The following is an 11,350-nucleotide window of genomic DNA, read 5'->3' as shown; positions in this document are numbered from 1 at the left end:
TCTCTCTTCCTTTTTGTTTCCTTTTGTCCTCTTGATTGGTTGGTTCTGTGCAGAAAGAATACTGATTACTCTAGAAATTCTGGGAACTACAGGAAATCAAAGAAGCAAGTAAAATTCACTCCTACAGAGAATCACTGTCAATATTTTTATTGTTTTTTTCTTTCCATGAATTTTCTCTTGCATGTTCAAAACAATCCTTTGAAAACATTTTTAATGGTTAATATCCATTTTAAAATGGCTGTAGCTATTTTTGAGTATGTGAGGAATTCAAGTGGTACATAAGGAAAGATATCTTCCTTCACTCCCAACTCAGACCCTTTGGAGCCAGCTTCTTGGCTTCTTTCAGAGATAGATTGTGCACAGATATGCAAATTTGCTGAGATACATCCCTTCCCCTGCATGTTTGTTTTTACGTGTAGACAGCCTCCTGTGCTACTGTTCCTCACCTTGCTTTTCTCAATCGAGGGGTCTATCCGGGCATTCATTCATTCCACAAAAGTTCATAGTGTCTTCATTGTTCCTTTGGCCATGCTACTGTTGGTATGGACCTCAGGGCACATAGCCAGAATTTACATGATGCGCTCTTTCCCCTAGGAAAAGATTAGCTCCTGGAAAGGCCTCCTGTGTTTGTGTTCTCCATAGCACCTGGCTCAGGTTGCCAGTGTGTTTTGCAGCCTTAGAATAGGAAGGCCTGGCTAAAAGGCTGGAGGATCCTACACCTTTGTCTTTGGCTCCTTAAGAGCTGGGGATTGTCCCACGCTTCCTGTGGCTCATTGCCCAGGCATCGCTTGAGGCATAGGAAGGGCCCATGGAGTTGAATCCTGTCATCTCTTTTCCCTCTACAGAAAGGTTCAGTGCAGGTGTCATCCTCACTCAGTTCTGAGCAGTCAAGCTTGCAGAGATGACTAAGATAAGCCAGGCTTCTGGCTGGTATGAGTTACTTGGCTTGCTAGTAACTAACACCAAGCTTGTGGAGACCAGACAGACTGGTAAGGCAGGCAGGAAGAGACCAGGAAAGAGGCTTCAACTGCTGGAGGTGTGTCTGGGTGGCAGTATGCAGAAATAGGCCCATCCCTGTCACCCTGTGGGTCACACAAGGATTACTTTGTATCCACCCAGTTACTCCCAGTTATATTGGGAGTATTTTGAGAGGCCTTGGCAGGCCATGCATGTATCTGCTGGGCTGTTTGTTCCCAGCTGCATACAAAGGTCACTCTCCGTGGGCACTCTCTGTGTGTTTTCCCATCTTAGACTGTATGTAAGTCAGCCATGCTTCCATCCCAGTAGGTAGAGCTCTCAGGATCTGGGAAGGGACCTCTGGGACAGCAGCATGTCCTATAAGACACAGCTCTGTTAATTGTTGATGTCCACAGCCCATGTCACTCCTGCACAGCCTAATGAAAGACAGGTGTTCGTGATTTCCGTATGGACTCCAATGAAGCCATGACAAGATTTGGACCCACGTTGTATTGTTGGAAGTCCAGGGCTCTAGCACCTCCTCCTCTCAGTAACTTCCTCATTCTAAAATGGGGGTAGCAGAACGAGCACTTGGCTCCAGTGGCCTCTAGAAGGGTGGCTTCCAGTTGCCAATGACTCCCTAATGGGTGCAGGCTGCTTCAACATTTCTTGGCCTGCTAACAAGTTGTTGGGTGTTGACCTGCCCTACTGGTCTGGCTGGTGCTGTTAGTCACAGCCTCCAAGAGCTATGATAGCACCAGACAGTGGTAATGGGCACCCCTCCCCAGGATAACAGCATGGGTCTGCTTTATGTGGAAACCTATTGTCTTACTATTTGTTTCTTGACTTTCCTTTTTATCTTAACTCTTGATCTTCTTTTGGATTTTTTGATTTTTAATCATTCCCAATTTCCTTTCTTTGTTAACCTGTTTTATTTTCTTTTAGTAGTTTCCACAAGGATAACAACACACATCCTTATCAAAGTCTAATACAAAATAGCAATACTTTTACTATTTCCCATATAGTGCTAGGACCTTAGAACACTTAACGCCATTTGCTGCTCTTTCTGCCTTTAATGCTATTGCTGCTGTATTTTAAATCCTACAAGTTATTATTGCTATTTTATGCAGTCAGTATTCATTAAATTTATCTATGTATTTATCCTGCCTGCATTTTTTCCCTGCAGTTCCATTCTTCCACCTGAGATCATTTCTTTTTTCTTTTCTTTATTTATTTATTTATTTTTTTTTTTGAGACAGAGTCTCAAGCTGCTGCTCTGGGTAGAGTGCTATGGCATCATAGATCACAGCAACCTCCAACTCGGGCTCAAGCGATCCTCTTGCCTCAGTTTTCCTATTTTTAGTAGAGACGAGGTCTTGCTTTTGCTCAGTCTGGTCTCGAACTTGTGAGCTCAAGCAATCCACCCACCTTGGCTTCCCAGAGTGCTAGGATTATAGGCGTGGAACCACGACACCTGGCCAAGATCATTTTTCTTTAGCCTGAAGTACTCCCTTTACTGACAGATTTACTAATGCCTGATTCTCCTACTAACTTTGCTTTATCTGGAAAAGTTTTTCTCTTGAAGGCTTTTTAACTTGATGTAGAATTCTGGTTCCGCATTTTAGTTTCTTTCTGCACCTCCCTGGTATTTTTCCATTGTGTTATGGTTTCCATAATTTCATTGAGAAGTTGGCTGTCAGTTTCAGTTGTTCTTTTGAAGGTTAGGTATCTTTAATTTAAAATTTTCTCTGTCTTTTGTTTTTAGTAGTTTGACAATGATTTGCCTAAGTGTGCTTTTCTTTGGAGTTCATAATATTCCTTTAATTTATGGCTTGATGACTAATTCTTTCATAAATTCTGCATAATTTTTTTAATCTGTAAAAATTTTTTTTTTCTTTTTGAGACAGAGTCTCACTTGGTCACCCTGGGGTTGAGTGCTGTGGTGTTATTGCTCACAGCAACCTCAAACACTTGGGCTCAAGTGATCCTTTTGCCTCAGCCCCCTAAATAGCTGGGACTACAGGTACCCACCACAATGCCCAGCTATTTTTAGAGACAGAGTTTTGCTCTTGCTCAGAGCTGATCTTGAACTCATGAGCTCAAGCGATCCACCCGCCTTGGCCTCCCAGAGTGCTAGGATTACAGGCATGAGCCACCATGCCTGGCCTATTCTGTAAATTTTTCTGTCATTATTTCTTTGAATATTGCTTCTGGCACTCTGTATGTTAGCTCTTTTCACCGTGTTCCATATGGCTCTTATGTCTTTTCTGTATTTACCAACTTTATTCTTCTGTATCTCACTCTGGATATTTTTTAGCATCTCTTATGGTTTACTAATCTATTCTTCACTGTATCTAAACTGCTGTTGAGCCCATTCATTGAATTCTTAATTTTGGTCTCCTTTCCTGAACTTTTGTTAATCATAAGTATTTAAAATTTTATTTCTGGGCTCGGCACCTGTGGCTTAAGTGGCTAAGGCTCAGCCATATATACCTAAGGTGGCAGGTTCGGCCACCAAACAACAATGATGGCTGCAACCAAAAAAAAAATAGCCAGGCATTGTGGCGGATGCCTGTGGTCCCAGCTACTTGGGAGGCAGAGGCAGGAGACTCATTTGAGCCCAGGATTTGGAGGTTGCTGTGAGCTGTGATACCACGGTACTCTACCCAGGGTGACAGCTTGAGGCTCTGTCTCCAAAAAAAAAAAAAAAAGAATTATTTCTCATAATTCCAATATCTGGATTGCCTGTGAGTATATTTCTATTTTTTCTCATAGTTCAACTGAATCTTAGATATTGTAGTATTATATATGAAAAATTCTAAAGATAATTTGAGGTTCTAGATAATTTATTTTCCTCCAGAGTGAATTTATTCTACCTTTTCGTAGGCAGTTAGCCTAGGGGTACCTTGACCTACCCTTTCAGGACTGATAAAGAAGCTTCCTCTCACCATTACCCAGTTACATTGTCCCCTCTGCCAAAGAGCAGGCCAGTTAAAACTGTGCTGGTACCAAGTATGTTTCAGTCCCTGAGAAGAGTGGTCTATTTCAGATGAACCTTGTTCTTAGGATGGGGCTTATGGTGGGGAGGGAGTCACAAGAGAAAGTAGGTGGGGGTTGCCAGAACCCTCCTCTTTGCTGCCCTAACACACATCTCTCCAGCCCCATGAGACTGTAGGAAGCCGTGCTCAGCTTCTCACCTTTTGGCCACTTATAAATGGACAGATACTTTTAATGGGAGAGGGGTGTCCAGTGTCAGGCGCATTTTGTTGCATTTTCCTTATCTTCATGATCACAACCTCTAAAATCCTTATCGGTTTAATATTTCTCCAAGGCCAATAAACAGATTTTTAAAAATACATGTTATCAGGTGTTGTTTGAAGAAAGGAAGTTGAATCCTAAGCTTATTGGAAAGGCCAGGCCCCTACCCCCTACCCGGAGTTCCATGACCTCTGCCAGAGACTCTTGCCCTTTAACAGTGGTGGAGATCACCAGGGAGGGCAGTTAGTTGGGCATGGGAGGGGGGAGTCTCTCCATTACCTCTCAAAGATGGTTAGGGGAGGGCTTGAACCTAGCTTGATAGAGCTAGACACACCTGGAACAGCCTCCATGTTCACAGAAGTGGAAACTGAGGCCCAGAACAGGACCATCCCATGATGATGGGGACCCAGGTGTTCTTCACAGCTTGACCAGTGCTCTGCTGTGGGACAGGGCAGGACAGGGCACAGTAGGCAGCATGGCTACTGCCCTCACCTCTCTGGCCTTTCCCCTGCTGTTCTGTCCTGGTTCCAGCTGGTCTTCTGAAGCCATGGGCATCAGAGAGGGGGTGAACATATGGTTGAGTTCTTGGTACAGTTCCCACTGGACTCCTTTCTTCTACGCATTTCTCACAGAACCTCAGAGATAGTTTCTGAGTGACTGTTTTTCCCTCAATCCCTGCAGTTTTCTTCCCACACTCAGTTTCTCTTCCTCTTTTCTTCCCACCCCGTTGTGAATGAAAGTCATTGAACCAAATCATGCCTTACTTTCTCTCCCCGAGGCACACTCAGTGGCCTGACCCTTACCCCCAGGCCTGAGGCAGGCATGAGGGGTGAGGAAGCATGTGGGATATCCCTGTTCCTTGGAGGATGCAGGCTTTAGGGAATGTAGCATGGGCGTCCTTCATAGGCAGCTCTGGTGCTGCACTCACCCTCACCTTGTCATAGGCTCAGTCCCTGTGCCTCTGAGGGGAAGGAGATGGTACATGAGCTGGGGGAGGGAGCAGGTGGTGCTTTTGAATGGGGGAATGAATTTGGTATCTGAAAGCCTCCCTATTCAGAGCACTGCCACGTGCCAGCTGTGTGACCACAGACAACAGCTGCCTCACCTCTGGGAAAGTTTGCTATGACAGTTTGGGAGATGGCAGGTTGTGGGAGGCCTTCTGTTGGGAAATTGCTCCCTGCCCTGGAGCCCAGAACTTTCTGAGGAACCTGCAATCAAGGACTAAAAGAGGTAGTAGGGAAAGAGGACCACAGGCCAGGCTCACCTGGCTGGCAGGATTGCCAGGGCCTGGGTGTCGATTCCAGTGTCTCTTGTCTTGCCTTTACTAGGCTCACCGGCCCTCAGGAACTCTCACCCTGCTGCCCCGTGGAGTTACTGGGAGCCCCCCCTTCTCAGGAACCTGCTTCTATATGTGTGGAGTTGGGATTTGATGAGTTGCCACACCCGGGAGGCCCCCAGTGGGCTCTTGGTGTAGTCAGCCCTGCCTCAGGACACTGAGACAGGAGGGAAATGAAAGTGTGGTTGCTGGCTGCAGCTTCCACTGGAGGGCTCTGTTCCTCGAGGCTCCCTGTGGGGTCTGCCCAGGGAGCATTTGAAAGACCTCTTGCAGGAGTGGGAGCTATGCAGTTCTCACCACTGCCCAGGTGGACTGTGGCTTTCTCAGCCTTTCCCTCTTCTTCTTTTTTTTTTTTTTCTTAAGACAGAGTCTTACTATGTTACCCTAGGTAGGTAGAGTGCCATGGCATCTCTCACAGCCCAAAGCAACCTCAAACTCTTGGGCCTAAGCGATTCTCTTGCCTCAGCCTCCCAAGTAGCTGGGAGTACAGGCACCCGCCACAATGCCTAGCCATGTTTTGGTTGTAGTCGTCATTGCTGTTCGGCAGGCCCAGGCAGGTTCAAGCCCTCCAGCTCCGGAGTATATGGCTGGCGTCCTAGCTGCTGAACTACAGGTGCCTCCACAGTTGTGCCTCTTCCACAGCCCTCATGGGCCAGTCCTGTAGTTGTAGAGTACAGTCAGCTTCTTGAGTGCTTTGTGTCACGGCCCTGTCTGCTACAGGTACAGGCCTGGACATTGCCTCCTTTAAGAGTCCGTCCACATTCCACCCGGCTGCAGGCAGCCATGCTCCTTCTGAAGCCCCCAGCACATGCTTGCCTGTCCACGTGTCAGTCTTCACTGCTACGTGCCCTTGACCCAATACACCCAGATCCTTTCCACTAGTAGGACAACATGGCATTTGCCCAGGGTAGGAAGTCTCTGGGTAGGGGACCAGTCTTGGGGAACTAGTGGGTGACTACGGGCTTTTTCTTTTAGGGGTAACTTGGCCCAGGAGTTCTGATCCTGGCTGGGAGTCACACTTTGCCTTGGGTTCAGATTTGCAGCCACTGCTGTGTGACCCTCTTTCTATAGCTGTCAAGCAGGGATACTCCAGGAGACACTCAGTGCATGCTCTCTAGGGATCCCTTCCCAGGTCTGGAGGAGGTCCACACTCCAACACAGTAGGCAGCCAGTCCTGCTGCCAAGTAGCAGAGACAGGGGCTACGGAGGGCCTGTCTGGGCAATGCCCTGTTTTTCTGTGCTGCCCTCTCCAGAGGGATCAGAGAAAAGTCAGGAAGTGACCAGCTTGTGTGATTTTGTAACATTTTGACTTGCAGGATGTATGAGGTGATTAAGACCATGTCACACCCTTGATTCCCTCTCTGCTTCTCCTCTCTGTCTTAGGGAACTCAGGCTGCGGAACTATGTCCCCGAGGATGAGGACCTGAAGAGGAGGAGGGTGCCCCAGGCCAAACCTGTAGCAGGTAGGTAGGCTGCCTCTCTCTACATCAGCAGGCTTTGCCCTGTTGGAGAACAAGCAGCAGCACCAGGGCAGGAGTTAGGCCTCCAGGACCACCCATCACCACCTCATGGCAGACGTGAAAAGCTCTGACAGAGGCCCTGAGGGAGTCTGTCAGAGCACCACAAGAGGCTGTGTCCCCTCAGAGGATTCCTGTGGGCTGATAAGTGGATATAGTCTTGGGGCCCTTGGGTAGCAGAGCAGGGTGGTGGGTCCTGTGGGCAATGGGGTGGGACAGAGTGAGACACCCTGATGAGGAGCTGACCCTTCAGGCATGCAGAGCAATGGGCTGGCAGCACAGGACACAGAGGAGGGGGCAGGGCTTACCTCTCTGCTGTGACGTGGGGAGCATGAGTGACCATGAGCTTCTGGGGGTTCTACCTGACCCTGTCCTGGCAGGTCTCTGTTTTTATTTTTACTTTTGTTATCAACTTTTCTTTTCTTTTTTTTTTTGAGACAGAGTCTCACTATGTTGCCCTGGGTAGAACGCTGTGATGTCACAGCTCACAGATCTCCAACTCTTGGGCTTAAGCGATTCTCTTGCCTCAGCCTCCCAAATAGCTGGGGCTACAGGTGCCTGCCATAATGCCCAGCTGTTTTTTGGTTGTAGTCATCATTGTCATTTGGCAGGCCTGGGCTGGATTCAAACCGCCAGCTCCAGCATATGTGGCCTGCGCCTTTAGCTGCTGAGCTAAAGGCACCAAGCCTTTTTGGTTTTTTTTTTTTTTTTGAGACAGAGTCCCATCCTATGCCCTGAGCTGAGTGCAATGGCATCATAGCTCACTGCGACCTTAGACTCGGGCTGTGGACATCCCGCTGCCTCAGCCTCTGGAAGCCCCTGGAATTACAGGCATCTGGCTAGAGTTTTCTTTTTTTAACAGGGTGTCACTGTGTCATACTCGGTAGAGTGCCATGGCATCACAGCTCACAGCAACCTCAGCAGCAATTCTCTTGCCTCAGCCTCCCAAGTATATAGGACTACAGGCGCCTGCCACAACACCCAGCTATTTTTTAGTTGCAATTGTCATTGTTGTTTAGCAGGCCTGGGCCAGGTTCAAACCCGCCTGCCTGGGTGTATATAGCTTGCGCCCTAAGTGCTGAGCATGGGTGCTGTCAAGCCTGGGTTTTTCATTTTTTTATGAGTTGGGGGTCTCACTCTTGCTCAGGCAAGTCTTCCTCTTCAGCCTCCCACAGTGTTGGGATTACAGGCATGAGCCATCGCACGTGGCTTGTTATCAACTTTTGATTGTAAAATAAATTAATAAAGAGCATCTTGTAAAAAAGTAAAGTGTCACCTGTTTGTCTATATCCCAGTCTGCTCCTCCCCCCTTGATCCTGAAATCCAGACACTCCCTTGGTAATTTGCTTCAAGGTTTGGACTCTACCTGGCAGGGCAGTGGCATGGTGAGAGCAGTAGGGCAGGACATGGGAGGGTAAGGAATGGCTCTGGGCCTCAGGGTTAAGAGGCAGCACCAGCCCACATCTTTAGGGGGAGGGAGGTGAGACAAGGCAGGGAGGGCACTCCTGGGGCCACTGTGTATATGGCAGGGGGTTGAGGGAGCCTACAGAGCCCAGACTTGTTAGTGCTTTGGTTATCTGTTCCCTCTGGGACAGATGCAGCCCACAGGACCCAGCATCTTGCTCTGCTGCCCAAGGGCCCCAAGGGTATGTCCACTTCTCAGCCCAGAGGAGTCCTCTGAGGGGACATGGCCTCTTCTGGTGCTCTGCCTCTGCCTGGAGGCTTAGTGGAGCCAGGAGTTGCCTGTCCCCTTGTCTTGGGAACACACACCTGAGGTGGGATGGGAAGAAAAGCCGCATGTGTCTCTGGCCTGGCCAGGGCCCACAGGGCATCCACAGAGCCCAGGAGCCCTGGGGTTATGGGGAAAGCCAGTCCTCAAGGCCCTTCACAAAACTGCGCTTTGTATAGGCAGCCCGCTAGGTTCATAGCTGGGGTTAGCATTGGTGCATGTGGACTGACTCAGGCACGTTACCGTATCCTGCTGTCCCGTTCTTGCAACCTGGGGTGACCGTCTTCCCTAGGAAACCCAGAGACCCCTTCTTCAGAGCTTCCTTTGCAGCATTCCACCTCTGGCTGGAGCCAAGGATAGCTGGGTGCAAGGAAAGTTGGGTTCTCTTTCTCTCCCTGGGGCCACAGGAGGCAGTGTCACTGCAGTGGCAGCTCCTTTCTGACAGGCCTCCATTGTTGTCTTGCACCCCCTAGTGGAGGAGAAAGTGAAGGAGCAGCTGGAGGCCGCCAAGCCAGAGCCCGTCATTGAGGAAGTGGTAAGTGCCTGGGGCCGCTGTGGCTGCCTCTGCCTCTGTGTCCTGCTGCTCTCCCTACCTGCTCTCCCTCCGTTCTCCTTCTCTTCTTTATTCCCTTTCCACCTCTGTCCTTGCTCCCATCTCTGCCTTCCTCCTTCCGTTTCTCTCATTTCCCTACCTCTCTACCATGTCTTCTCACCTGCCCTGGAACTGGACCACTTCAGCCCTGTCTTGTGTCTCCTCCCACCCCAGGACCTGGCCAACCTCGCACCCCGGAAGCCTGATTGGTGAGTTTTTCCCATGCAGGATGGTTGCAGACTGGGGGGCGCTTGGTGCTAGGTGTGGGCTGTCCCCTCTTCCAGTGAGGAGATGGACAGTACAGACATAAGATACAGAGCTACACAAGACCCTTAATGTCAGAGCTAAGTGCTGAGAAGGACATAAAATGGGGCAATGAGAGGAAAATGATAGTGACGGCTCAGGTAGAAGAGGAGCAGCGGGCTCCTCAAGAAAGGGTGAGATTCCCTGCTCCAGACAGTCCCATTTGAGCAAGGCCAGCCTTTGTTCTCAGGGGACCACAGAGGGGGGGTATCATGGAGGGAAGGGCTGACACAGCTTTCTGTCCTTGTTGCACCACTAACTAGTGTGTTCCCCTCTGGCCCCAGTTTCCTCCTCTTTCTTCAGCCCTGATGAGAGAGGAGACTATAGGTGGGGAGATTTGTGTCTTGGACTCTGTCCTTCTCACCTAATTCTAGGTCAAGTATAGCACTAGCTGAGGGTGTTTTTAATTTGATGAAACACAGGCATGACTGTATGTCCTGGGAAACCCAGAGCCAGAGGGAATAGGCTAAGTGTACTTCTGGAAGCCCACAGTGCAGGGGGAGAGCCTGTGGCTGGAGGAGGAGCAGGGCCCACAGTGGGATGGAGCAAGTTACTCCTGATGGTGACTGGGCAGGGCAGACCAAGAGAGGATCCCTGAAGACCTACCCATTCTTGCATGCCTTGGCTCAGCTTCCCTTGTGGGTCTGTGGAGCTAGTCCTCCAGTCTCATGGGTCATGGAAGGATGGCTGGGGTTTTAACAGGCATGGGGGGGTGGGGTGGGGAGCATCCTGGCCTCCTCTCTAGGTAACATCCTCAGGCAATGGTTGTGACTCCTGATGCCAGAGGGCTGCAGGAAGGGAGGAGCCCAAGGAGTCACCAGGCCAACCTTCAGCCTTGTACCTCCCTCCACCTCTTTGCTTCAGGGACCTCAAGAGAGATGTAGCCAAGAAACTGGAGAAGCTAAAAAAGCGGACCCAGAGGGCCATCGCTGAGTTGATTCGTAAGTGCAGGGCCTGGCAGGGTGGGATCCTATCCTCTGGTGGTGGCCCAAGCACTGGGCCCCTCTCCACCCTTCCTGTCTGCCATCCATTTCAGGTGAGAGGCTGAAAGGCCAGGATGACAGCCTAGCCTCTGCAGTGGATGCCACCACCGAGCAAGAAACCTGTGACTCTGACTGAGGTGTGCCCTGTCCCCCTGCTCCTGTTAAGCCTGTCCTGTAGGTGGACCCTTGGGCAGAGTGGGGCTGGGTTTGCTGTCACCTCCAGTTTGGCTTCAGAGTATTGACTGTGCCTCGTTAAGTCTGAAACCCTAACGGGTGAGGGCTCCTAAGCAGTTCCTTCTGTTCTTAGTGAGAACAGAACCAGCAACAACTCTGTGGGCATGCTGGGTCTGTACATATGTATGTATTTTGAACTTTTTTTTTAATCTGTGGAAATAAAGTTGAGTAAACCCCTGTGTGTGGCAGAAACCTGTCAGGTGTTGCCTGTGCCTGGGGTGCTGTGGGTTTGGGTTCCAAGACAGGGTAGCCGCAGAGATGGTACTTAACATGAAGAACCCCAGTGTTGGGCTGGGTATGTTAAGGCTGGAGGGGTGGTGAAGGCCTAGGGCTGACCATCTAGGACCAAGTTCTGGTCTAGTCCATTGTTGTAGAGGTCATTTAAAAACTCTTGGGTGACGGGGATGGGACCTGAGAGAGTTAGTTCTTTTAAGACTTCCT

The 11,350-nt window shown here is 49.6% G+C and overlaps 1 protein-coding gene across 1 annotated transcript in view; it reads left to right on the top strand.

Annotated features, from left to right (window-relative positions):
• CCDC12 (coiled-coil domain containing 12) overlaps positions 1-11,095 on the top strand; it is a 59,840-nt gene extending 48,745 nt beyond the window's left edge. Inside the window, exons 3-7 of the mRNA XM_003794532.3 lie at positions 6,935-7,014; positions 9,271-9,332; positions 9,564-9,598; positions 10,557-10,633; positions 10,729-11,095. Coding sequence (XP_003794580.1) covers positions 6,935-7,014; positions 9,271-9,332; positions 9,564-9,598; positions 10,557-10,633; positions 10,729-10,811 — 337 coding nt within the window. The 3' untranslated portion in view covers positions 10,812-11,095. The remainder of the gene's footprint in view (positions 1-6,934; positions 7,015-9,270; positions 9,333-9,563; positions 9,599-10,556; positions 10,634-10,728) is intronic.
• Positions 11,096-11,350: the final 255 nt, after the last annotated feature.

The sequence above is a fragment of the Otolemur garnettii genome, unplaced genomic scaffold, assembly GCF_000181295.1.
Source record: "Otolemur garnettii isolate 467f Iridium unplaced genomic scaffold, OtoGar3 scaffold00082, whole genome shotgun sequence".
NCBI classification, from domain to species: domain Eukaryota; kingdom Metazoa; phylum Chordata; class Mammalia; order Primates; family Galagidae; genus Otolemur; species Otolemur garnettii.
The sequence above is the reverse complement of the archived record's forward strand: the minus strand, read 5'-3'. Positions and strand labels throughout refer to the sequence as shown.